This window comes from Strigops habroptila, chromosome 1 (assembly GCF_004027225.2).
Source record: "Strigops habroptila isolate Jane chromosome 1, bStrHab1.2.pri, whole genome shotgun sequence".
Classification (NCBI taxonomy): Eukaryota; Metazoa; Chordata; class Aves; order Psittaciformes; family Psittacidae; genus Strigops; species Strigops habroptila.
This window is the reverse complement of record NC_044277.2, coordinates 27,331,533-27,359,224: the sequence shown is the minus strand read 5'-3', so window position 1 is coordinate 27,359,224 and position 27,692 is coordinate 27,331,533. Positions and strand designations below refer to the sequence as shown.

The window sequence follows — 27,692 nt, the reverse complement described above, 5'->3', positions numbered from 1 at the left end:
TCCAACATTCTTGATTCTATGATTCTGTGATCCTATGCCTAATTTGATAATGAAGATTTTATCTGGAGCTGGCAGGAGGTGGATCTTCAGCTAGTTTAGTGATTTCCAGTTTCCAAGAATCCTTAAGGTGGGAAGCAGCACCTTTTTAAAGGCCAGGAGCGATTAATGCTACCCATTTTTTGCAGAGAATCCATTCAGGAAGGCAGTAGGAGACAGCACAGTGGGGAGCAGTGCTGGAACCATGCGTGTATGTGCGTATTTCCTAGGGAAGGGTGGGAACCTTACATACAGGAGCTGTTGGATTGGTCCCCTCACCCCCAGCTGCACATCGAGTGTGAAACACATCACCAGTGGGTCTCCTGCGGGGAGTCCCAGCTTTTCCAGACCTGATGCTGTCTTACAGCAAACAGGCTTTCTACAAACAACCATAAAAAGCCCAGCCAGACCTGTAACTTCAATTTCAGAAGCCAGCCAGGCAAAGCTTCCTGATTTATGTGTGTTTCCGTCTGTGTACACAGATACGTATCTTGTTTGAATTGAAAAAATATTCCCGAATATTGTACCTAGTTCTGGACATTCGTGCTTTTCCACACTCGATTTTCCCGGCGTCGGGGCAGGCTCCTTTCCCCTCAACCACTGTCCCGGGCGGGCTCCTTTCCCCGCAGCCCCGTCTCAAGCACGGCCGGATTTTCATACCGGGTCCCCCGGCAGGGATCCCCCCGCAGCAGTATCCCCTCGAGCCACGTCCCCAGCGCCAGCTCTGAGGAGAACCACCCGGCGGCCGCCGGCGCCTCATCGCAGGAGCTGCGGCCAGGCGGAGTGAAGCGGCGCGGCTCTGCCCGCCCCCGGCGGTCGGAGCCTTGCGGTGCCTCCCGGGGAAGGGCATGGAGTTGGCGGGAGTCTATAAAAAGCCGCCGTGAGAGGAGGCCGCCGTCCTGCCAGAGCCGCCGGGGGAGGCTGAGGCGCGGCGCCGGGGTGCGGCAGCGACACCGACACCATGATCAACCCCAACTACTACCCGTGGGGCTACGACAGCGACAACGGTGAGTGGGGCCGTGGCTCGGCTCCGCTCTGCTGCGGGCCGGCGAGCACAGCTCCGGCCGACGGGGGGACTGCGGGCACCAGGCGGGCCTGGGTCGTCGCTCGCAGGTGTGGAAGAGGCGAAGCTGGTGGAAAGAGAGGCCGTGCAGAGAGGTCTCTAAGTTAAATAAAGTTAGTTTTCATACTGTTAATGTAATCTAACATTTGATATAGCTTTGAAATGCAGCTTTAGGCTAGCCTTGCTGCAGGAGGAGCGATGCTGGTCTGCAGTGCAGCCGCCATGCCTTCTGCCTGGGGAGGCTGTTAAACCCGGGTTGCCTGTTCCTGTGCTCCCGCCTGGCCTCAGTTAGGCTTCTTCCACATGAAGTTCTTAATAAAACCATGATAATAATTAAAACCACATTGCAAATTCCTGTCTTCTTCGGGTACCAGTGGTCTTTTCTCTCTCCAGATGGTTGTTGCATGGTGCCACATTTGAATCATAGCATCATAGAGCAGGGACATCATCAACTAGATCAGGTTGCTCAAACCCCATCCAGCCTGGCCTTGAACACTTCCACGAATGGGGCATCCGCAACTTCTCTGGGCAATCATTTGGGTATATCCCATCATATTTCTGGCTACTGCTGGACTTGGAGTACACTCCTCTAGTTTCCTTCCTTGGGGTATGGTCAGTCTCCTGATAAGTAAAGTCCTACGGTTGCTAGGAAAGTTTAGGTTCAGTTGAATGACTTGCAGTATCCAGTATTTCAGCTAGAATAATCTAATTGCTACCCTAATTAGACAGTGAAACTCTTGACAGGGCATGTCTAACAACCAGACTATTAGTAACCTACTTATTAATACATTTAATGGATGTTCTGTAGCTAAGCAAAATCAAGCTTGCATTTAATTGTAACAAGTATAATTCCTATCTAGCTGGAAAAGGTTGTCTTGATGCTTCTCTGGCCTTCTTTCTAGGACCAGATCAGTGGCACAAAAATTACCCAATTGCCAAAGGACGCCATCAGTCACCTATTGAAATCAATAACAAAGAAGTGCATTACGATCGCTCCCTGCTACCATGGTTTGCTAGTTACGATCCTGGTGCAGCGAAGACCATCCTCAACAATGGGAAAACCTGCAGAGTTGTATTTGATGATTCATTCGATAGATCAGGTTAGTTTTGTTTTCATCTCAAGCTTTCATTATGTATCAGTGGCTATTTCTGAAGCTGGTTGGAGAACAGAGTGTGCTCTGAATGCTCGTGGCTGTCAGAAGGTCTCTGTGTGTTGCCCATATGTGAAGTGCAGGCTTCTGTGATTTCAGTGCCCTGCAAAACTGGTGGGGAAAGCCTGGGACCACTTTTAAACGACATAGGTAAAATCCTAACTAATGGAGAGAACTACAAAGAAGCTTGGTGAAGGGTGAATTAAGGTGTAAGGTAAATTTCTGAACTTCCAAAAGTCATTGCAATTGTGTTGCTTCCCAGGACCAAGGAGTGCAGGTACTGTCTGTGGACCAAATTCCATTTAAGCTATTTGAGATGCCCAGCAGAACACCTTTAACTGTGTATCTGGCTGAAGTTACAGTATTTGAAAACTGCACCTGTGTAATTTCTGATAAATGGAGTAATGAACCATATGTTGCCACATACTCACGGTATTTAATCAGTTAAAACTCCCGCTGGCATTCATGAGATTTTATCTTAATGAAGTTTATAGGGGTGAAAATATCCAGTGTTTCAGATTTAGCATCCAAAATCTTTTATCCACTCATCGTTATGACAACAAGCAATGTGCTGCATATATAATGCATAGCTTTTAAGGGTTAGTGGGGTATATATTTTGAAGAGATACATCTGTTCTGTTTAACAGGTGCTAGAAATATTTAGTTTATGTTGGCAAAATTGCTGACGTTTCATGTTAATACTGTTGGCTATATTTCAAAGGAAAAAGCATTACTGAAAGAAGCATGAAATTGCATTAGTACTGTGATAAAAAGGAAAAATCAAATGCATACCTCACTATTCTTGTATCAATGTCAACAGAGTTGTGTTGCTATTTATAGTACCTGGGATGGTAAAGAAAGCAAAAAGAAACATCAATTTCAGTAAAATATTTAGAGTCTGTCTTATATAGTGTGCAGATTTATTTCTTAACTGCATTAAAAGTTCCAATTTCTATTACAATATAACTAGGATTGACAGCTATAATTACTAGGAGGAATTTTACTCATATATATATGCATGGATTTATTTTAATGGATTTTTAATTGATGACTTGGGTTTCATGAAAATAGAGGATCAACATGTATGTAAGCTGGACTAGTTAATACACTACCAAAACTCAAAAATGACTATGCAGTGAAGACTTTGATTACTTTTTGAGCAAAGTGGGAATCTTTAATGTTGTTTGAATAAAAATACTAATGTCAGATAACATGATACATCAGTAAGGAGATGTAACTATGGCTACATGGAAGACCTCCATGACCACTACTTACCATTTTTTTACCATCTCTTGTATTTGTTTGGGACAGCATCAAATATATCAATGGTTGCATCTTCTGCATAAATGTCAAAGTAATTCTTGTTAGAATTACTCAGATTTTGCGTAGGAGGGAGTATCCAGACACTACGATCTACAGCATGGATCTAACACTGACCACAAAGAGCACAAAGTTTTGCAATGTTCTGATTTTTTTCAGATTAACTTCTCAGTAACTGTTGTGTATCTCAGAAATAAAAAATGACTCACTGGAAAAAAGGTGTATTTCTCAGCTCTCTGAAGGCGAGAAACATTTAGTGTTTATTGTTATGTCTTCTTTGTTATACCATTGCCTGCAGAGTCTGTGGGTGGTGTTCCTTCTTTAATATAATGCTAATTGCAGTACTAATTCCACTGTACGTACTCCTACTGACTTGAGCATGTTTTAGGTTTTTTTAAGATATGTACAGTGATTTATTTTTTTGTGTAAAGGAACAACCAGCTGCGTAATACATACATACGTAATAGCAATCATATAGGAATGGAGCTTTTATTCCTTTGGAACAAAGACATTCTGTCTGTCTGTCTATCTCTCTATCTCTCTATCTCTCTTTCTATCTCTCTATCTCTCTCTTTATCTATCTGAATTATTGCTGAGTTAACCAGAAAACTAAGGGCTTCCTTTGTTTTCCTAACTTTTTCAGTTAGAGTGATCATATTCATATCTGTGGTTCTGTCTAGATTTTCATTGCTGGTAGATGAAATAGATTGCTGAATATATTGCAAAGGTGAGTGATAAAACAAATTACTTTGGATGTCTCCAAGTTTTGCTTACATTGTGTCTTCTCTGCCAGGAATACGTTGAATATTCACCATTGCGACAGTTTCTTTAACTCAAATGATTAGAGAGAAGCTTCCGGGTAAAGTGCCATTCAATGTGATTCACACTCTGTTGAAAAAGGCCTTATTATTGTGATCTTTGGAGTTAGTCTAGTGGAAGGAATTGCAGAATTTTTCTACAGCTCTTTATAAAGTCTGGTTGACTTTAACTACGCAATTGAAGGCTTTAATGACAGATACTTGCTTTAGGAGCTGTCCTCTGCCTCTGCTGCCTGTCCATACAAGATAATGGATTGTTGCGGACTCAGTTCCCTGTTTGGCCATACCTATGTGGAAGAACTGTAAGCACTGTGAGATCATTTCGGGTGGAGGCTGGAGTCTCAAAATCCAGGAAAGAACTGGGAGCTGAAATCAAAACCTCTTAGGTGTCTGTACCAAATAAAACCCATACTAGAACTTGTTTACTTTGTCAGCCTACCACTGCTATGTTTTTCAGCCTGAATGGCAACTCGGATACTCTTTTAGATCCAGCAGTGATTCTGGTTTTGTTTTGAATTAGGGCTGCAATCTTACTTCTACTAGCAGAGTCCATTTGCTTTTAAAATTCAAAAAATATTCACACCAGAGAAGTGTCCTGAGAGCACCTAACTGGTGGGACCATTGTCATGATGCTGTGTGAGATACATAGCTTGCGACTTTCTTACAATTAATGACTCATTGGCTTTCTTTATTATACTTTGGTTAGATGACTAGACCAAGATGTTCAATCATTTAATAAACAGTAAAGATATGTAAATCTTGTACTGGAACTCAGACAAAGCAGCTGAGGAGAGATACTCTAAGGCCATGTCAAATGGATATCTTCTTTCATCTTCTCACTTTGTTGTTTTTGTTGTCTCCTTGGCACTTTCTATGGAAGTTCATTGGCCAGATTCCTACTTTTCCTTTTACTGACTTTCTGATGAATGACATTTCAGGGCTTGGAGTACCTCAGTGCAGGCACAGTTTCTTACAAGGTTACTTTGATGCTGTATGCATAATCTTTCATTTTCTTATCAAAGGAATGTGTGCCTTTGGAAGTGGATGATGCAAAAAAAAATTAAAAGTGACAGTTACTGTTGCTTATCCATCCCTTTTAGTATGACTTGTGCTTGTGGACAGCATTTCCTAGAGTATCACTTTGTGGTAAATCTCATTTATCTTTGCAGATGAGATTTTGATTTTCAGCTTCTGGTGAATAAACATTTATTTGTTGGCTGGTTCTAAAACAATGAGGATAAAACCCAGAAACTTTAATTAAAACTAGCAGAAGTCTGCTATAGACACACAGCTTTTGGTTGATTCCTGCAAGACATTGCTTAACATTTTGTGTACTGAATTTACACTAGAACAAGCCAGTATCCATTATGAGAATAGCACAGCTAAATCCCAGTGCTTGTGTAGCTGCAGTACGATGGCTATGCCACATACTGCAAAAGGCAGCAAAGTTAAATTTTTCAGTGTTTAAAACATTTATTATATGTACTGTCTCAGGAAGGTACTCAGAGTTAATATGAGCACTGAAGAGCTTGGGTACAGAGAATTTAGGAGGTGAGTTTCTGTTAGCTTTGAATTTCCATTGTTACAGATAAAAATGCTTGAACAGTCAAGGGTTCAAGCTACGCAGTTACTCAGTGCACTGTCAGTTTTCTACCTCTGTAGATGGGGATTTCAGCCCTGCCACAGGTCACAAACAAAGTGGATGGAACATTTCTCCAATGAGGAAAGGCTGAGAGAGTTGGGCTTGTTCTGCCTGGGGAAGCGAAGACTCCGGGGAGACCTTAGAGCAGCCTTCCAGTACCTAAAGGGAGCCTGCCAGAAAGATGGGGAGAGACTTTTTAACAGGGTCTGTTGTGATAGAATGAGGGGTAATGGTTTTAAACTAAAAGAAGGGAGATTGAGGCTGGACTTGAGGAAAAGTTTTTTTACAATGAGGGTAAATATGTCCAGTAAAACACTGGCACATATTGCCCAGAGAGGTGGTGGATGCACCATTCCTGGAGACATTCAGTACTAGGCTGGATGCGGTTCTGGGCAACCTGATCTAGTTGATCATGTCCCTGTGCATTGCAGGGTGTTGGACTAGATGAGCTTTGAAGGTCCAACCCAAACTGTTCTATGATTCTATGACGTAGGAGCTGACTGATGAACATGCTGTGATCAAGAGGCACAGAACTGGAAAAGGTGTATTACAGTGCAGATGAGGGTGGATTGCATGCTGACAGACTTCTGACAGACGCTTCTCTTTCCCAGTCTGTCCCTGTAAGTTCAAATACAAACAAAAGTAATTCTTCTGCATATCTGCTCAGTGCTTGCTAAAGAAAATTTCAGTGAGAACTGAAATCTCAGTTCCAAAAGCTTTTAGGAAACAGATTTTATCCCTGCAGTTAGCCAGACTGCTTCAGTACAGAGATCCTCTTTTGAGCAGAGGATTTTTATTACATCTAAAATGTGGCACTGACATTAGAAAGATGAGTTTTATAGTGCACTGTTAGATTCTGTTATAAAGCAGCCTAACAAAGGTAATGTGTCTTTTTCAACTGTCATGCAGTAATACCTTACTAATTTAATTTCACTGTGGTTTACCAGTTCATTTTATGGGTTTGGCAGGATGTAAGGATCATAAATCTTGTATGAACAGTTATTTCTTCTCATGTTTATAAGTGCAACTTACCTCATAAGTCTGGTGCTGCTTACGTTTTTGCACCTAACTTTCATGTATGCTTTCACAGCAAACAGGGAAGGCATTTGTGTAGCCATAACTTTGTCAATTTTACCTTAGTAAGGATAAAGACAACTGATATTAGTGCAGATTAACAACCAGACCCCTACGTAAGATGCTCAGCAAATGGATGCATGTATTTCGAAACCTTCTTGTCACATTTCTGTTGTTAAGGACACCATGCCAACTGAGGTGAAGTGGCCATCTCCACTCAAACTGCATCACACTTTTGTTTTGCTGTGTAAACACACAAAGTGAAATACAGAGGTTTTTTCCTGAATTAATTGCATCCTTCTGTGCAACGCTTGGCCTCTCTAGGGCAAACATCTGCCTCAATGCATCATAAACAGAGCAGCATGAGACAGAACTGGCTAATATGTGGAGTGACTCTACTGAGAATGATAAAAAAACATTATTTTATTAGCCAGTTCTGTCTCATGCTGCTCTGTTTATGATGGATCAAATAAAAGGTGAATTTTTTTTACTGGAACTGATGTCTCTGTGTGTCCATGTAGGATTGTTCTCTGATAGACCATTCTTCCATGTGGATGGGGAGAACACAGAATTTGAGCAATGATTCAGAGTAACATGACATTTTTATGTCTGGTATCAGGCACTGGTGGAGGGTGATGTGCAAACCTATATAAAAAGATTCAGTCACTGAGCAATGGCTTGATAGGTTGCAATGATAAGACACCAAAAAGGAGAGAATACTTTTCTCTCAATGACAGCAAGTTTGAAGGAGTTACATTTTGGTAAGTCTGCTGTGGCCATCCTGTTATTTTCTGTAGAGCACAAATTGGAACAGAAATGTCATGTTTCCAATATTCAGAAGTAAGACCAGCCATTCAGCTAGTCATGTGGAAAGGATTACGCAGTATTTCAGAGGCCCATATATCAAGGAGGGGAGTGAACCTCCAGGCTCCTTTTTTTTAAAGCTCTTGCTTTTCATTTCATCGAGTGTCATAGGCAGAAGCTCGGAGTAAGTCATGGGGCCTGCTAGAAAAGCATCCTTTTGTGAGTGTTTTGTGCTAGGAAAACAGCTCTCACAGCCTTAAAATGGGGAGTCTCTGATATTTGAGTAATTTCCTATGAAATAATTGTTAGAATAATTCCCTGATACATGTAAATAGGTAAATATATAAAAATAAAGCTATATTTTAACACCACTGAGAAACAATTTAAAGATACTGTAGTTTCTTTTATAAACTTTTACCTCATATTTTTTGTCTAACTGTTATATGAGTGTGTATTCATGTTAGTGTTTTCTGAATACAAAAACCTGAGAAGATAAAGATACCTTTAGAATTTAGGTTCCAAGCCACATGTTTTTTTAAAAAATAAAGGTTTCTTTTGCCATCTTTGAGCTATGCAGACATACTTTCGGATTTTTTATGTTTTAGATATTGGGGAACTTCATTCTTGCAACTGTTTGGTTTACCTTTTTTAAAATATAGGGAAATTTAATTACATTGTAATCATAAACATGTATTTATATGATTTATATTACTCACTTGCAATTAAAAGAAAGAAAACGCCTTTTTGTCCCTCAGGAGGTGGTGGTTTATAGGCATCTTAGTCTTTGCTTCATTCTGTGTGCTAAGTAAAAGCTGCTGTCTATTTATAGATGAGTGAAGCAGGAATGTGTTGGCACAAGGTGATGCAGAGCTTCACCTAATGCCCAATTGAAAAATGTCTGATGATGGCCCATCAGTGGAAATAATGACACATTTTTACCTTAAACTGGATTATTTGGTTTTATGGATCTATTCTAATGGAGAATTGATGGCCTTGTCAGCTGCTGTTGTTACCATGTCTGCATTGGCCACAGTACTGAATGTCTGTGGGAAAAAGTAAAGGCAATTTGTTGAGAGTAGGAGCTTGCTCTTAATGTTCATTGGAGAATACTCTTGGTACTTTATTTGTGGAGATGATAATGTATTTCCTTCCTTTTCAGATTTAAGGATATTTTTCTCTAGCATATAAAGACCTGTTCTAGAGAACTGCAGAATGGCTTATGGGGATTCTATAACTTCTATCTCCAGATAAAGTGAGTGAGGATAGAATATTAATTAGTATTTGGTGAATGTGAAAATGTTCTTCCCTTTTATTGTGAGATCCTTTCAAATACGTCACCTTCATTTAAGATATAATGTAAAAATGTGTAAAAAATGCAAAAGTTTATTTAGAATACAGAGTATTGTTCATCACAGGCTGAACTTTTCTTTAGGAAAATAACTTGCATTCTCAGAGGTTGGTTTTCTGGCTCATTTTCCTCTTCCACAGCTGAAGGGAGCAGCTATTATAGCAGAAGCGGCATCAGTAATGTCATAGCTTTTTAAACAAATAAATCATAGCCTGCAGTAAGAGACACAACTTGTAGTGTTTTGTGGGAATTTGTTTATCATCTAGCACTTCAGTAGCTGATCTTAATCGTGGCTATTTTTGTTTGCTTTGATATAGGTAGATATTACATGGATTTCAGGGGGAGATTAAGACATCTAAATTTAGGCAGTTTATGTGGGCTTTTAAAAGTAGGTGGGTTATGTCTCTAAACATTCTAGTCAACAGAGATGCAGCCACACTTGATCAATGGAGTCCAGAGAGCAATTCAGGTCACCATCTGTTGAGTATCTACATTAAGGCAAGCAGAATTACTCTAGAAGTTTGACCATTCTGAGTAGGGGCTTACTTCAGTTACCCAAAAATAGGTATCTCATGCCATTTTTGATAACCTAATGTACTCACCTTGCCTCCAGATACTGCTTTAGAAAAGTACAATTCTACAGATTTTCAACCACATCTTCCAGTCCTGTCCAGCGGTGTTTTCAGGATATCCCAGAAGGTACTAGATGCACATTTTTACAGCTGAACTAAAACAGTGATCTCTATTGACTATAATGGAAGCCTAGACACAAATAATTTTCATCTGCCTGTAGGTGCATATAACTGAAGATGGTTGCCCAAAGTGCTGCTAAAATCAGTGCAGAGTTACTTAGTATCTCAGAACATATAGAATCTGTAACATAAATATTTTTAACACATACGTATTTCTTTTAAAAGAGTTGGAAGGTACTTGAGTCTAATGCTGTTGCAGATTATCAATTGCAGTGCTGAGAGGTGGGCCACTTCCAGGGGTCTACAGGCTGCGTCAGCTTCACTTTCACTGGGGTTCATCTGATGACCATGGCTCTGAGCATGTTGTGAATGGAGTGAGATATGCAGGAGAGGTAAGACTCACCACTTTTTTCCTTTAAAATAGGGTGTAAAATAACATTTGTCATTAGTGTTCATGTGGGACAAAATTTGTTATTTGTGTGCTTTTCAAGGAGTTCTTTCTATTTATTTCTATATTTCTATCTATTCTTACTCCCATCAAGTCTTATAAATGTGAATCAGGTTGAAGTAATTCTCACAGTGTACAAAAGGAAAAATACTAATGTGAAACAAAAGGTTTCATGTTCTCAAACCAACATGAGTCAAAACATAGGGCAGCAAGACTGTATTACTGAGAAGCAATGCAAACTTACTAAACAGTATTCTGAAAGTATAGTAGTATAGCAGAAAGTAGCAACAGAAAGGAGGAAAAATGTGTTGCTTTCATTTTCTGCCACTTGAGGATAGTAAGGGAGGATGAGAACTGTAGATTAATAATATACAGATCTTACATTCATATGGATTCTTTGCTAGAATTACTGTAATTTGAAAGCCAAATGGAAATGAATCACAGTAGATGACCTCTGAACTGCATATTCTGCCTGCTTGCTTAAGTATCTTTTCTGTGTTCTTCAGCTTTAAGATGAGATTTCTGTTCTCTTTTGCAATTTCTGTATTAAGATGTTTATAGTTTATTTTAAAGCAAATAGTCTAAGTGTATAACTCATATATGGATTGCTGTCCCTTTTTATTTTCTTCCCCTTTTTTTTTTTTTTAAGATCTAATCCTCATTCTTTGTTGCCCTAAGCGCTCTGACATATATGATGAACTCTGAATTCAGGCTCTGATGGCTTGCTATTCAATAATGGATTTTTTTTTTTATGCTTTTCTTTGCTTCTAGCTACATTTGTTACACTGGAATCCCAAATACAGTAATTACCTTGATGCTGTGAGAAGAACTGATGGAATAGCTGTTTTGGCCATATTTTTGCAAGTAAGTAGAAGCATGCAACCCTTCTTTGTACTGCTACTATAAAGTTTTCTATTCTTACAGGCTTAAAAAAGCAAAAGCCTCTGAATGTTTTCTAGAGATCGAACCACACTGAAGGACTTGACTTTCAGTAATGCATACTTTTCAAGTTACAGAGCATGAGTCATGTTATTTCAAAGGGTATCCAATACTACACACACTTGTCCCAGCAGCTATTGTGTCACTATGTGAGTGGTGGAAGCTGTAAATCCAGATGTATTCGCCCCTGCTTTGGGGACGCAATGTCAGTAGTGGCTCTCTGACCAGTAGCAATCAGCTGTCTCTATGCTAATCATGGTCTGATTTCAAGGACAGATACCACTTGTAGGCTTTTCATGCACTTTCTCACAGGCAAAACTAACTCACAGACAATACCTGTATCTCATTCTTTTTTAGTGTCTTTGGGGGCATGCAGTCTTAGCCTGAAATACTGGCCTTTGCTCTCTCCTGTTTAATTGATATTCACTAGGGATGGAAAGATGGATGTCTATGTTGAGATCAGCAATTGCAAACAGCAGATCTGACCGTGAAATCTGCTTTTTAAACTAGACTAAAACTTATTCCAGTTTCTCTACTTGGGTCTGAAGAGTTAGTTATCTTTGTTACACTAAAATTTAATGTCAACAGGAATCGCTGTATTGTGAAATTACCCAAGATGCTGAGTTTCTGTACTGATAGAATTTCTTCATTTGGATCATAATATATGTTGGGGTATAGAAAAAGGGTACAGGCAGAAGCCATAGCTTATCAGGCTGTCAGGGGTGATAGGTGTGGTTAATGCATTTTAATTTTGTAGTTGATATATGTTTAGATGCATATAAAACAGTAGGAGAAAGAAGAAAACTGATTGAGCAGAACTCTGGTTAGCTCATGTTTTTTCTTTACAGGTAGGGGAAACTCCAAAACCAGAGATGAAGAGGATTCTTGAAGAAATAAATGCTATCAAAACAAAGGTAACCGTATTGGGCTTATTATAGGAAGATTGCTGCAAATCCTCAGGACAAAAAAAAAGCCCCAAGAGTCATGACTTTCTAGTTTTCAAATTCTGCTCTGCAATATTGCCATAATGTACTTGTGAATAAAACCATGGGTAGCTTTTCCTGAATAAGAAATGTCCTTCCTTCCATTTACATATGAGCCGCCTTTGGCTTTAGTGTGCCTCATGATTTTGTGAAAATGAGAGTCATCTTGCCAAATTTTACACCTAAAAAGTAGGCATGGAGTCTTACTCCCTCAGTGGTCAGTGGTGAGAGAAAGGCGCCTTTCGAAATTGGTCCATTCTGTCCTGAAATAGGCTGCATAATGGACCTTTGGAAATGCTGCTGACTAGACATCTGTGTTTCAGATAATATTATGTGATAAGAATCTCACATTTCATAGGCTGTCTTGTTTGTTATTAGCACAAATATTATAAATCTGGACTACCTGTCTCACTTTATTATGTGGTGACATAATCCAATGTTCAATAGCTAGGCAGAATTTCCATAAGAAAGGCGGCCAGAAGGAAGAGTATTTCTGCACAGAAATGACCAAAGCACATCTGTACTGGACACTGCTTCACAGGAGTTAGCTCAGGTACAAGAAGTACCATTATGAAGTTGTATGTTGTTTCATGCTTCTCTGTGCCCATCTGTGAGGGTCATTCAGTCCACTTATCTTTACACTGCATCACTATGTCTTGTGTAGATGTGTGCTTAGTTTCCTTAGTTCATACCTTTGAAATATCTGAGTCACTCTCTGTTTCATAAAATACCAGAGCTGCATCTTTACCTAATCTTGACTAGAACTGTTGAAGACTTTTCTGTTTGGTTTTGTCGTGTTTGTTTGTTTGTTTGTTTTTTAAAGGGGAAAGAAGCTCCTTTTCCAAATTTTGATCCTTCAATTCTTTTCCCTAAATCTCATGACTACTGGACATACCATGGGTCTTTCACTACTCCACCTTGCGAAGAGTGTATCACCTGGATTATTCTTAGAGATCCTATTATAGTCAGCTCAGACCAGGTAAATTTCAAATAGATAATATTTTACCCACTTCTTTTTAGTTACATGCCATAACCTGATCTTATTCTTTTGACAAGGAAAATACTCATTGGATTCTGTGAGAAATTGTATGATTAAAGGGGCAGAACTGAATACTTTAGAAACTACCTTGGGATTCCATAGGGAGCCTCTAAAAATCTTCAAAGGACTGTAGACTACAACCTAGTATGTGCTATCAACCTATTAGACATACCTCTTTATGTGTCTCTGTATGACTCCGACATTAATTAATTGAGCAGAGATGGTGACCTTCTTTACTTGGAACATCTCATTGTTTCCTAGCCCAGATCAGACATTTTGGTGGCTCACATCCACAGACATCAAAGAGCTTTAGAAATCAGTAAAATCATAACACAGTGTTAGATGGTAGGAGTTTATAGCAGTGTGGAGTATGACTGACAGCAAGCAGTAATTACCATATGAGAGGTCTTGCTCCTGTGGGCAAGAGACTTTTTGCAACATCAACTAAAGAAAAGAGTAGTTCTCTCTTTGTTTCCCAGTCCCCGTGTTCCCACAATATTAACTTTTGTGAGTAGAAAACTAGCTGGATGAGCTAGATGTGGCTCATACCTTGTATTTTACACAGAGCTCAAAACACTGTATTATACTAAGAGCCAGTGTACTAAAGCTCAAACCATTAACTTATATTCTCCTGCAACCATTTGAATCAGAACACTGACACATTTTAGCTAAAGCTTATGTTAAGTTTGAACCAACAACTTTGATTACGCAAGATTTTTTTCAACCATTTTTATTGTTTCAAGCATCCTCACGTAAAGTGTTCATTGCTTACCATGATCAATGTTTTAAGGGTAGTCACTAGGCAAATTATGAAATAAAGCTGCCATGAAAAAGCGACCATCTGCAATGAAATGCAGTGGAACAGCCGGGTACCCTAAATACTTTGCACACTGAATGAAGCACGCTTCCAGTGTTCTCACCTAATGCAGCTGAGCATTTCCAACTCCAAACATTCTACTTTGCAAATATATCTGTTATAGCTTGCTTCTTTCAAAAACATCTTCTATCAGAATACAGACTTAATGGAATGGGTGATTCTCTCTGCCACATATTCCAGATGGCATCATGTAACCAAGAAAATTATGGAAGAGCTGTATCAGGTGCTCGATACCCATGTTTCTGGAAGGTACGCTAGCTAAATTTTTGCAAACAGGAGCAGCATCAGATAAATTCTTGTTAATTTGAAAGCCTTCTCTGGTTACTTATAATAAAGAAGTATTTCTTGTTAGTCCCCATTCCCCCTCAAACACATTTACAGAAATTTGAAGGTCTAGTCCTCATTCTTTGTTGCCCCAAATGCAACATTACACTTCAGCCAATGATTCTACTTGTGCCACACAAGTTAGTTTTCTTATCTGAGGTTATTCCTCTGCTCAGCAGACTATAATGATATGATATCACAAATTTCAAGACCCTAGGATAGTGAAAACATGAACATTAATCAAGTGACTGACATATTATGTAGATATTATATGTAGACACAATTTTTCATTTTAGGTTCTCAAGGTGATAAGGTGTTTAATTGTATTGAACAATGTGTGTGTATCTCACACTCTCCCCCCTATTTTCTAGTACTTTGTATTTATGTAGCTCTTTATCTTTTAAAGAAGAGAACTCAGGTATGATGGAAACCTCAGTTGGCAAGAGGGGAAATATGGCAATGTATTCATATAACTTACAGCTTAATTTTCACAGCTTATTGAATTGATCTGCCTCCTGTTTCCTTGCCCATCTGAAAATTAAAGTATGTGGGCTATTTTGAAGCTGGTACTTGTCTGAAAAACACAAATATGATCTGACTGGTTTCCACAAAATAAATCTGCTTAGAGGTTTATATTACAGAAGATCAGCTACAGATTTTGTTGGTAAAAGCCAAGTCATTACTGAGCATCTCTGGTTTAAAATGTGTTTTTTTAAAGAGTAACTAATCACACCATTGATCCAGCTTCATGAAAAGACTTTTTGATCACTGCTGTATTTGGGTCATGACCTTTCGTCTGCTTATCTAAAGTTGGTGAGTTTTGGGAAACATACAGACTGTTTTCTAACTGGCCCTACTGTAGAAAAAATGGAGCATTTAAGGTAAAAAGGACATTATTATATATGGATGGGACATTGCCTCTTATCCTGAGACAACTGCTTTTCAGGCACAGTTGGCAGTGTATGTGCAGTACTGTGCGCAAATACAATAGAAAGACTTTCCTCACTCGAGAGTGCCTGCACTCTAAGTAATGTGTTCATAAAAGAGGATTGTGTTACCAATTACTTCTAATCCTAGAAAGCATACTACCAGGCAGCCTCATTAATAGTAATTATTTTAAGTGCACGTGCATTTACAGTGGATTGCTGGGATGCTTTTGCAGCCAGATGGTAACAGTATAATAGCCACAAGGGTAAGTGCAGTCACTGTGAATCAGTACTCTGCAGGAAAAATCAATTCACTGGGAATCCCTTTGAGATGCAGAGTGGGTGGCCTAGCTGCTCAGATTACTCTTAATGAAAGGAGAGGGATTTAACTGTGGAGTAACTATCCAATTGCAGACTAATTTTTGCACCTCTATGTAGCTATCGTCTGAATATATGCGTCTTTTTCTCTTTTTACCACGTAGGGCAGATCTTCCACAAATAACAAGAAAAACCGCAACTTCTGAATAGCGCTTTATCAGTATTAACAAAACTGATCAACTGTTTTCATGTCCTACTATTCCCATAGAAATTATTCTTCATATGAAATCTGAAATTTCATCTCAGGTTAATAATCCAGTTGATGCATATTATACTGGTTAGAAATGTGACCTCATCATTATTTAGGCAAACAGATAGCTGTCTTTTCTGAGCTGTCTAGTGAAGAGCAATGTTTAGGTGCCTGAGCTGGCGCAGCCCATAAACTGGAATTAGTAAAATCACAGTGGACTCAGCTTTTACAGCCCAGACATAAGTTCTGCTTCTGTTGGACTTGAACTCTGTACCATGAAGGATAGATACATCAGTGTATTGAAGCTAGTGGCAAACAAAGTTGATGTGTGCAATGCATGGGGCTACATTTTCAAGTGCATACATGAGAAAATGTGTGCATGCTTTTAATGGTAAGCCATTAGACAGAGAAGTGTCAAGTGTCTGAATCACTGCTGACATGCCAATCTAATGTTCATGGCAGTGACAACAAATGAACATAGTGTATCTGTGAGTGGGTATATGTGCTGCATCCTTTGAAAATCAGAAAGTAGCACAGGAAGAACATTATACAGTTTTGAAGAGTATAGGCAGAAGTCTTCTTTACAGTATCCTTCAAAAAAACCCACACCTTGGTTAAAAAAATGGGCAAGGAGACTCAAGCTTCAGACCCTGTTTACAAACCATTTGAAACAAAGTCATTATCCAGATTTACATTCATGTTATCAATAGTGGACTTTTTTGTGTTGCTACAGTATATCCTTTGCTGCAGACCCACCATGAAAGTGAACAATTAGTTTATAATTCAGCTACAATGCTTTGCAATTCCAGAGGCTTCTTAACAGACACTAAGGCAGTAGAAAGGGTTTATTAGGACATAGGCTGTTCTATTTGCATCATCTGAGGACTTCCTGCAGTTTCTGTGGCTCTACACAGTTCTGTAGACAGTACGTAAATGACAGTATTTTTCACAATACTCTTCAGATAGGACCCATTTTTCTGTCTTGAGTATTTCTAAGAATATCACTGCTAGGAAAAGAACGTGAGTACTGTTCTTGTGGTGATGGGGTGAAGGACATCTTCACAACTTTGAAGTCTCCTTGGCTTAATTGTTGGGCTGTGGATTTGATCCGAAGGGCACCAGGACACTTTGGTTTCTGCTCTCCTTCAGATGGCGAAGCTCCGCAGCCTATCCAAGAATGCTGAGAATGAACCTAATCTTCCCCTGGTTGATAACTGGCGCCCGACGCAGCCTCGGTATTTCAGGATGGTGAGCGCATCATTTCTCTAGGACCTGGCTCAGGTTGGGTGTCCCTGAGTGAGGGGACATCTAGAACTAAGAGGTGGTTTTGGTTTGTGTCTTCTGTTGCATTTAGACAGAACTCCATCTGTAGGTCTGGAGACTGAAACTTTGAGTCATGAAATGTGAATTTCAGTTTCAGAGGATAACATTTACTTAGACAAATCCTATCATTAAAATGGAAGTAGAGAATTTGTTTGGCTCTTCGTAACTGCTATAACATAACTTTCATTAATAGTACAAAGGAAGAAAGAACATGCTACTAACAACTACAAAACCATTTCCTATTGCCCACATGTCCCTTGGTGCTTGCTTTATTCCATGCTAAATAGGTTGCACTTAAGAGAATTGTGCTCATCATAAACCCATGTTCTTCAGTAGTTGCTTTCAGCAATATCCATAACCTGCTCTGAGCTGCACCAATTAATAGACAAGGCATTCTTGTAAGTAAAGGAGAGCATTCTTTTGGTACTTTATACTCACATAGAATACAAAAGGATAGAAAATTGCTTCATAACCATTGATAAAGAACTAAGCTTTTAACTTTTTTAAACAATGGACAGGTGAAACAGAGGTCTGTTCTGAAAACTGTATTTAGAGAGTTATATGTAATTAAAACTGTGGAAGGGGGAAGAGCTGTTTCTGTTTGTATCACAACTGATTGTCCATATTAAAAGACTAATTTGCATTTTAAAGTTGTAACAATCAAAGTGACATGGATTTTGAGAACTGGGTCTTTGTATTCTGAATATATATTTTCTTTATGCAAGTGGTTTTTCTGTGTAAAAAGGGTGTTAAGATAGCAAGAGTTCTTAATCTTTTTCTGGGTTTTTTATTTTTTTTGAGGCAGATTCTCACTTTATTTGCAAATATAATTGGTCCTGCTGTCAATGAGATCTGCACATGAATGTCTGAAAACATAGTTTGACTCTCCTGATGAAAATGCAGTTGACCAGGGTGTTCTTGTCTCTTGTTTTGACATAAAGAACAATGAAACAAGATTGTAAGCCTATCCTTGAAATAACAGTGTTTCTGCATTAAAAAATTTAACAATAATACATTTGTATTCTGTATGGTGGTTTTTTTTCAAGTTTAGAAACATGTAAAAATAATGAAGTTTCAAAGAAAGGCTTGTCAATGTCCTCTGTAATACATCTTCATGAAAATTAATGATGGATGGTATCTTTTTCAGATGTTTGTCTGAACTACAAGAGTACTGATAATATTTCATGTGACTGAAAGCAAGGAAAGAAATAGCATCTTAAATATGCTACATCATTGAGACATCCACATCTATTCTTTTAGTGAGATGACCCTATTCTGACAATGGCTTTCTTGTAATGTCATATGAATCAATTCCTTCGCAAGTTGATTGCACAGTGGATAGGGTCAGTCTGTATCTAAAACTGTTAGTCTGAACAGTAATTTACATTGAGCTCTGGAAATACAAAGCGGCTGCTGCTGTGGCAGTGGCTGGACTCTTTGCTGCCATGTTCTAGGACAGGATGATGCTGCTGAGCTAGGTGATGAGACAGGGTTTATGCTCCCTGTCTTCAAGTTCCCCACTGTGAAAGTTTCTGGACCGTGTCCTCACTTTGCTTTCTTCCTTCAAATAGGTAGTGTTTTGGCTGGGAAATTTCATTTAGTCATTGTTAGTATTTCCCATCTGATTTCCTAAATGGATTGCATTGTGCTGTTCATGTTTGCACTTCTCATTTGTAGCCATATTGAGAAATGATTCAGATGAGTTAACATCTGTTTATGTTGCATGCACATATTGCTGACTGACACAGGTTGTCTTACATGCACATACTTCTACTTACTCAGATGACTTACACTGAGTATAATAAAGCCTATGCAGGTCCCTATGTTTGAAAACATTCATTTTTATTTAAATACTATGTTAAATGTAATTTCTTCCCAGCCAGGTTGTTCTGGGAGAGTTCAAAGCTTTGTATTTGACCACCAGTACCCAACACAGTATTAGACGCAGGGAATAAGAACATGCTGCTCAGTTGTGCTTTATACTTCAGAGGAGGGCTTAATCCATAAAGATTTCTTTTTCTCATAAACTTCTATGTAAATATCCAACACAACATCAGGAAGTATTCTGTGTCTGGTAACTGATGTTATTCTGAATAGGAATGCAAGTCACAGAACATCACTGACCATGCAGGGTTCTCATAGAATACCCAGGGCTTCCTGCCTTCAAGTGAAAATGGCAATTTCCTGATGTGTGAAAATATGAGAAAACAATATGACAAAACACCTTTCTACTTGTTTTTCTCCAGTCAATTCTGCAGTATGTGTCTGTTTGCTTATGTGTTACCTCATTAGAAAAAGGAATTTTGAAGCAAAAATTATTTTCCTTACAATTTATGATATTGCAAATCTGGAACATGTAATCCAAAGGGTTTATTTAGAGATATGGTGGTTTCCCAGTCGCACTTCGCAAAGGAGCTGTCTGGGTACTGTAAATGAAGCTGAGGTAAGCCTCATTCTCTAGAGCCATGTTTATCAAATTTTAAACTTAAAGCCAAACTAATCTCTTTAAAGAAAGTGTCATTTGACTTTTCATGCTGTTGGTTTCATAATATCTGTATTTATAATTAGTAAAAGGTAGACTAAACTAGGCTCAGGACTGGGTTGACTCAGTTGCAGATAGGAGAAAGTGTGTGAATATGTGGTTTGGCAGTTGTTTTACAGAGCCCCTTTCCAGTGTTGAAGGGACTGTCTGAAGTAATGATGACAGATTGAGGAAACAGTGCTTCAGCAGGCATTGGAAAAAATTGGAAAGTGTAGGAGTAGAATGAAAACAAAAAGCCAAAGAATGGGGGGGCACTTCAGGGGCACTATACATTGAGCTGTAAGCTGTAGGTATAAGGAGATCAGGAAGAGTGTTGAAGGCAGCAAGGGAGGAAATGTGGGGTGCTGTGAGTCAGCATTTAGAATGCTTTCATGTCTGATGCAATTTTCATTTCTCTCTGGCTGTGTTAATTGTTATTTTACAGTGGTTCCCCCTTGCTTTTAGCTTGCAGCATTCTGTAAGTACAAGAAAAATTAATCACTGGTATGACTGAATTCAGGTCACTGTAGTAATAACATCCCACTCATCTCACTTCTTACCTGCACATTTCCACCATGCAGTGCAGTCCTATGCACCACGAGAGCAGGGAGCCCTGGGTTCAGAAGTATCTGGTAAAAGGGAAGACATCAAATGTTCATCTGGGTGGGGTAGAAAACAATGAGTTACTACTATATTTGACTTTACATACTATATATGCCAGATGATACTTGGTGATATCAGTGCTGATCAGGAGTAGTCCCTCTGAAGCAGACATTAATCTAAACTTAAACAGGGGAAGTTTAGATTAGATATAAGGAAGAAGTTCTTTACAGTGAGGGTGGTGAGGCACTGGAATGGGTTGCCCAAGGAAGTTGTGAATGCTACATCCCTGGCGGTGTTCAAGGCCAGGTTGGACAGAGCCTTGGGCAACATGGTTTATTGCGAGGTGTCCCTGCCCATGGCAGGAGGGTTAGAACTAGATGATCTTAAGGTCCTTTCCAACCCTAACTATTCTATGATTCTATGATTCTATTCAGACATGAGACATGCAGCCACATTGCACAGCTTGTTGACAGCCTTTTCTTCAAGTTACTTTTTATCTGCTACAGACATCAAAAATAATTTGACTTGGCCTAGCTCCGTGGTGCTGTGAGCCTTCCTGAGACTTGAAGCACTTTAAAGGGATGGCTGAACCTGTGTCCACATCACTGGCAGTCTTCAACATGACAAGAAAGTGCGTGTGGAATAAAATCACAGCTGCCATAGCACTCTGACACTATTATGCTCATCAACAATGAAAAGGAATTGCCATCAATTTTAGGTAAGATCTGCCTGTCTAAACTTGGTCAGAATAAAAAATATCCATGGTAAACATGTGGGAAGTCCATTTTCTCCTGTTGCCTGTTGGGAACCCCTCCTCTAGCCCCAGCATGACACTAATCATAGAAGCTATCCTTAGGTTACCTGTATGCAGCTGGACAGGAAATGATCAAGTGGATCTGCCTCACTTTACAGATGTCTCTGAGGCAGGCAAAAGGAGGTAGATCTAGATATGTATCTAAAATTTTATATAAAAGTAGACATGGATTTTACTGGGGATTTTAGTAAAACTCGTTCAGGTGATGGATCTTTTGAAGACTTTAGACTCATCAAATCTTCTTTAGATCAGGACTACATTTAATAAAATAAATTTCATTTATTCTATAGCCAAACTTATGCCTTGGAAATTTCACCAGAGTCATCTATACAAAAATGGGTAGATCTTTAGACCACTTCTTTTATACTGAAGAAGGCAGTATTCTGAAAACTATGTGCATGGCTGTTAAGACTGTAAAAAGAATTCTGAATTTTCTGAATTCTGAAGTTTCAGATTTAATTGAAAAAAAACCCCAAAACCCCAAAACCAGTTCAGATTTCTCCTCACAGTGAAGAACTTCAGAAAATTTAAACAAATACCACTATACGGTAATGTCTGAACCAGTGCTGCAAAATATGTCTTGCTAACTTCACTCCCAGAATACTGGGTTTTGTGGTGTTTTGCTGAAAGAAGTTTTCTATTCCATCATTTCATCAGAAGCATAGTCCTTACAGCTACATTCAGGCTGCCATGCATTTTTCTGCTCCTTGTGATAAAGCATCCTGTGGGGAATATGTGGGATCACAAGAAACAATTTGCACAGACATTCTGTCATGTCAGCCGGCCATATGGCAGCTCACTGGGGCTGAACTCTGGTGTGTCAGCTGGGGAAAGCCATGCCTCCAGAAGGGCATGCAGCTAATCCCTAGTCATGGTCATTAGAGGACTCATTATGTCTCTAATAGAACATGCTGGAGGCTGGCTTGTTTTGGATAATGTGTCACTCCCTTGCCACAAAGCCTTTTTCCCATTGAATAGTCCTACACCTCTGTGGTTTTCTGTGTCTATATATATATATATGTATGTATGTATATATTTATGTGTATCAATATATATGCAAAGCACATGCTATGTAAATACATGTTCTGTTATGGGTTATTGCTAATGTGGGATAGCACTTTGGCTGAAACTACAGCTAATTTCAGACTTATAGGAGATAAAGCATCCTTCTAGTGAAATTAGTCTTACTTTTACTGAGCCTGTCTCTGGTTGGCTGCCTGCAACATCTGACTGTCTTCCAGAATAAAGTAGCTGAGGAAATGACTGCTTTTCCCTCCTTTTTCAAGAACAAAAGAAACTCATCAGCTTCGAGCAGCCTTGCTTCTTTATGAGATCACTCTGGCCATTAATTGCTTTTTCCGCTTTCTAGTCAACAAACTGCAGTGTTAACTTTGAAGGAGCTAAAAATGATGTCTGTTCAGGCTAAAGAGGGCTCATACAAGAAGGAAAGCAAGGAAGAACTTGATGGGTGGAAGGTCTCAGGGAAGATCTGGTAAAGACCGGGCAGATAGCAAACACGTACAGGTGATCACAGTGAGATGTGCAGAACTGATACAAAGGCGGAATTCACTGCTGGTTGCTGAAAGTGGTGAGGACTCCTGAGCCATGAAAGGGTCAAATTCCATCTGTTGAAAACCAGGATTGCACCTCATTGGTAAGCAGTGTCATGGCCATATCAAAGGCATGGAACCAAATAAAGACCACTTGAGGGGACCTGAGCAAATCACTCCTTTGAGAAGAGAGGAGAGAAGGCTGCGCCTTTCATTCTTTATGTGCTACAGTGAGGCAGAGATTTAGTGATCCCACATGAAGGCACTGGGCAGCTTGGGTTAACACTCATAGTTAGGCAAATAGATGAAATGGTCGCCTAGTTGCACATTGCATGTGGCTGGCTTAAACACGTGTTTTATAATGAGGTAGAGAGTCTTGTTTGTCAGATGGTTGATTAGACCCACATTCTTGTTTGTATTCCTGTGGGAAAAAGTGTATGTAGACAGTGGTTGGTTTGGATTTTTTTCTGGGTTACTCCTCTTCATGCTGGTGTACTTGTACTTTTCAGTAGCGGAGCTGAGTGTTGCCTTTCTCTATATAAAGAAAATGCGGAGAATGGCAGCAGAGATCTGTGGAACCATGTCACTGAGTCTCCACTGGAAACACTTGGAAAGCTCTAGCCCCAGGATTTTCTGCATTGGACAATATTCCAAGCATTATGGCATATGGCAGGGAGGTCTTGTAATTATTGCAGTTCACAGTGAATGATTAGATCAGGTTTGTGGCTTTCCAAAAATAGGAATGCATTTACTTTCAAAATGGGTGATCATTGGGAGTATCAGAATGCTGAAAGAAGGTACATAATCATTGTGGCTACATCTAGTAAACTAGGACATGGACTAGAAAGCAGATGAAAAAGTTTTTTTGGGAAGTTTTGTTGATTTTTCTGATTACCATCAACCTACTGGCCATATCAGCTCCTACTGATTCACAATACTTGCTAATCTAGACATAGTGTAAAATCACAGGTTTATTTAGCCAGGTTGCAAATCTCATCTCTAAATTATTTCTGCCTTCCTTCCCATTCAAATGCTGAGAAGGGCATAGAATTACTGTTAGATGAGAAGGGACTACTTTCTTTAATGACTGTAATGTGTCTGGTCCTGAAATACTGGGAGGTCACTCAGTTACTTAGTTGGAAGTTCAGAAACCTTTCAGCGGTGCTGTTCCGGCTTGAAATGCTCTGACCTTTGCTATCATGTTTCTTCTGGAAGCTGCCTTATTGGATAACTTGCTGTTTTAAATCCTTGATGGATTTAATGAAACAAGCAAAGGACTGCAAAGTAACTGTGAACTCTTGATCTATCTAATTTCTACTTAAATTGACTAGTTTGGTCACTCAGCCAATGATAGCTCCTGCAGTAAGTTGGCATGCATGTTGGTGTTCCTAATAGTCTTCATTAAAAGCAGGTAAAGCAGGTCTCAGTCCAGAAATAATTTATAATAACCTTCAGAAAGAGTATCTGAAGAGATACTTGCACAGATACCCTTGGAAAAAATATTGTAGGTACCTGTACATACAGTTAAAAGCATCATGTCTTTATTTTGCCAATTTAATGATAAAGGCAAAAGCAGCGAGACAGAGAGGCAAAAACACTGTCAGTGCTGCCCCATGGTGACCAACCCACCCTCACACACTTCCTTACTGCTTTGATATTGATTAGTTTTCTGTACACCTCAGGTGAAAGAGAACACTATTGGGTCATTCGTGAATAACTTGCAGGGAATCAGGATAAAATCCACTAAGTACAAATTTCAGAAGCCTTTGTGACCTATTTAGCCCATAGATTCAAACATATCTAGGAGGGGCCGACTACCAGATACAGACACATATGGATGTGCACAAGAACATTTTCATTTGGTAAATAAAACTACTTTTTGTTAGGCCCTAAAGACCAAAACGGCCATTATAAAGCATGGAAAAATATGAGCCAATCCATGTGAAATTTCATGATTGCAAAACTGTTTCTATCTCTTACAAGATGGTAAAGACATTATTTCTGTGGGCTTACTCTTTTGCTAAAATTCATGAATTCAAATTATGATAATATAACTTCTGTAGATACAAGCTGAATACAAAGCATCTGATAATGCATTTAATCAATGGCATATAACAAAAAGTGAGCTTGTTTTAGTTAGCGATTCTCGTTTGAAACTGGTATGTTCCTCTTCTTTGAGATTTTTAAGTCACTCTCATTTTCCCCCACCTGGTTCTCCTGCAAGGAAATAAAAATAATGAGATTCTTTAGAAGAATCTCTGATAATAGGCAGGTCTTTCTGTATCAGTCTTTTAGAAGCTAACACCTTCCGATATATATTTTTTTCATAATAAAAAATAATAAAATCAAGGCAAATTCTTAGCTGAGGCACATACTCCAGCAATATGAAAGAGAAAGTGTGGTGGAACTGATTCATTTGTGAAGGTCACCTACTTTTTACTTTCTCATAAAAATTTTGTTCCAAGCTATTTGCTTCTGCATAAGGCCATTAAGAAAGAGGAATGAATATGAGTAGTCACACTGTCCCCTATTAAAAGTGATTGCAGGCTGCTATTTGACCCTCCAACCTGGCCCAGCTCTTTTATAGCTTTTTAGTCATGACATTGGTGTGGGAGGTTTCTGAGGCCAGAGCCGAAAGTGTCTGAGCAGCTGTTCTTTTAGGGATCACCAATGATCTTTGTGTGAAAAAGGTGATTCACTAGAAGATTAAGTGTCTATTTGCTCTACGTACAAGCCACATAACCGACATATATTACTTTGTTTATTCTGGCAGACCTATGAAGAGATGCAGATGGGTTTCACCTCAAATACTTTGGTGTCTCCCAGTGTCTTGCTCTGTCCAGCCAGACCAGGATGAGTTTCCCAAAGTGTCTTTATGAAGTGTAACATAGCCCTCAGACTAACGTTGATATGAGTGCTGCATTGCAAAACTATTCAGCCTATGAGTGGAGCCCCATGGCAAAAGCCACTAAAGGTACTTTATGGCCTTTGGCAGGTCCTTCTTTTCATGTGGAAACTGAAACACAGAAACTTGTCCCAGGAGAAGGCATGTAGAGTCATGCCAAGGCTTGGCCCATGGACTGGCTAATGATAAGCAATGACAGAGCATAATGAATGCAGCCATCTCTGGGAACTGGGATAGGGGTCTCCTCATATCCATGTGAAATTCCCAACTGCCCTGGTAAGGGAGTTGAGCATCCTTTTTTATCTTTTTCTCTAGACCTCTGAATAATTCAACTTTTTCTTCACAAACAGTAGCTTCAATCCTTGGAAGACAAAGAATCTCCTAGGACCTAGTTATTAGCATATTAGCTTTATCTGGGAAAAGTTTTAAGTCTGAATGCCCTCTGGCTGGACAACTTCAAGGACTCATACACACATAGTGTCCCAGCAATCCTTTTAAAGAACAGTGGCAAAATCTACATTTGGAGAAGGTTTTGTTCTGCACTTTCTGGGTTTGCTGAAAAAAAGAAGTTTACTATGTGGCTTCTTCTTGGGTCTAGCAAGAAACACAGCAAAATTCTGAGCCTAGGGTATGTGTATTCATTTGCACACTGTTGAAATTGCAGGTGCCAGGATAACTGCCATTCCAGATATGAAGGTCTCTTCAGTTGCTCTGCTGAATTCTTTTTATTTAAATTTTGTATTTGGGCAAGTTTTTTACTTTTTTGACTAAGTTTTTTTGTATTTGACTAAGTTTTGTTTGGTATTTAGGTATAAACAAAAAATATATGAGAAGAAAATTTATCTTTACATATCTGATAGCAAATAATCTCTCCTTACACACTAGAATTGCAATTGTGTTTGTTTCAAGCTACTACAAGCTCTTAGTTAACGGATCTTATGTTGTATATGTCTAGGCAGGATGTGCATTTATAATTGTTTGCATTATGAATAAAATCTAAACATTAGCACCTGATCACTGCATGGACTACAACCCCCGCCTCCTGAGCATAGCCCACGTGAAAGCCTTTAAGCAGAATAACTATTTCAGGATTTCTAGGAGTGTTCTCCTCCACTCTCCAGTGGTGAGCTCTGAACGTACAATGAATTTCAAGCATATCCACCCTGTGATCACTTGTCTAAAATGGCTTCCCTGTAACAATAACACAAACAGTGGTAGGAGTACTGGTTTTGTTCTTAGGTTCTTCAGGGGTACACTACATTGAATGATGGTTTTCCATAGCAAGTAGGGAATGTGGATTCAGTTTCTCGTTACCAGCTATGCCAGAACTGTCTCAGTTCTGAGATATTTCAGCCTTTTGCACTCAAAGAGGTAGGGAGGATGGGTATAGGAGTTGGTGTACTATTCTGAAAAAGGTTTCTTTTATGTTTGCATATAAATTCTATGTGCCTCCCAACAGATGTTGCACTGAAGATTGCCAGATACACTCCCTCTGACAGAGAATACGGATACTGGCAAGTTATAGAATTAGATTAGAATTTGTGATCATTTTGTAAGTTTATAAAAGATTATTTTTTTATTATTCTCAGTAAGCATCATGGTCTTAAGTCTGTTTTAACAGATTGGTTGGTACTAAGGATTGTGAACGAGTGATAGCGTTGCTTGCACTCCTAACCTTGAAGTTTTATGCCAGTTCTTTGCATCCCTCATTTTCTATTTTCTTCCTTTGAGCTGTTCTAATGTGACTCTGTATTCCCTTCAGACTACAACTGAAGGTCAGTATCTGTCAAACTTTGCCTTGGGAGAGGAGAATCACCAATCTGCTGGAATTTCATAGTGAGAGAGTCTGGAGTTGATAAAACCAAACAAGCTTGGGTAAACTTTCATTCCTGCATTACTCCAAGCAGGCTGTGCCAGAGCACAT

At 39.2% G+C, this 27,692-nt stretch overlaps 1 protein-coding gene across 1 annotated transcript; it reads left to right on the top strand.

Annotated features, from left to right (window-relative positions):
* Positions 1 to 997: 997 nt before the first annotated feature.
* On the top strand, positions 998 to 17,321 carry LOC115609884 (carbonic anhydrase 3-like). The gene is made up of 7 exons (XM_030490645.1): positions 998 to 1,043; positions 2,002 to 2,199; positions 10,222 to 10,340; positions 11,168 to 11,260; positions 12,184 to 12,249; positions 13,142 to 13,297; positions 17,202 to 17,321. The coding sequence occupies exons 1-7, from the start codon at positions 998 to 1,000 to the stop codon at positions 17,319 to 17,321; spliced, it is 798 nt and encodes a 265-aa protein (XP_030346505.1).
* Positions 17,322 to 27,692: the final 10,371 nt, after the last annotated feature.

What these genes read in the sequence shown, in the direction of transcription:
- LOC115609884 (XM_030490645.1), top strand. Translation starts at nt 998, where the DNA reads ATGATCAACCCCAACTACTACCCGTGGGGCTACGACAGCGACAACG. An exon ending in GAGTGAGATATGCAGGAGAG is followed by an intron (nt 10,341 to 11,167) that starts GTAAGACTCACC and finishes CTTTGCTTCTAG; the next exon opens with CTACATTTGTTACACTGGAA. An exon ending in TAAATGCTATCAAAACAAAG is followed by an intron (nt 12,250 to 13,141) that starts GTAACCGTATTG and finishes TGTTTTTTAAAG; the next exon opens with GGGAAAGAAGCTCCTTTTCC.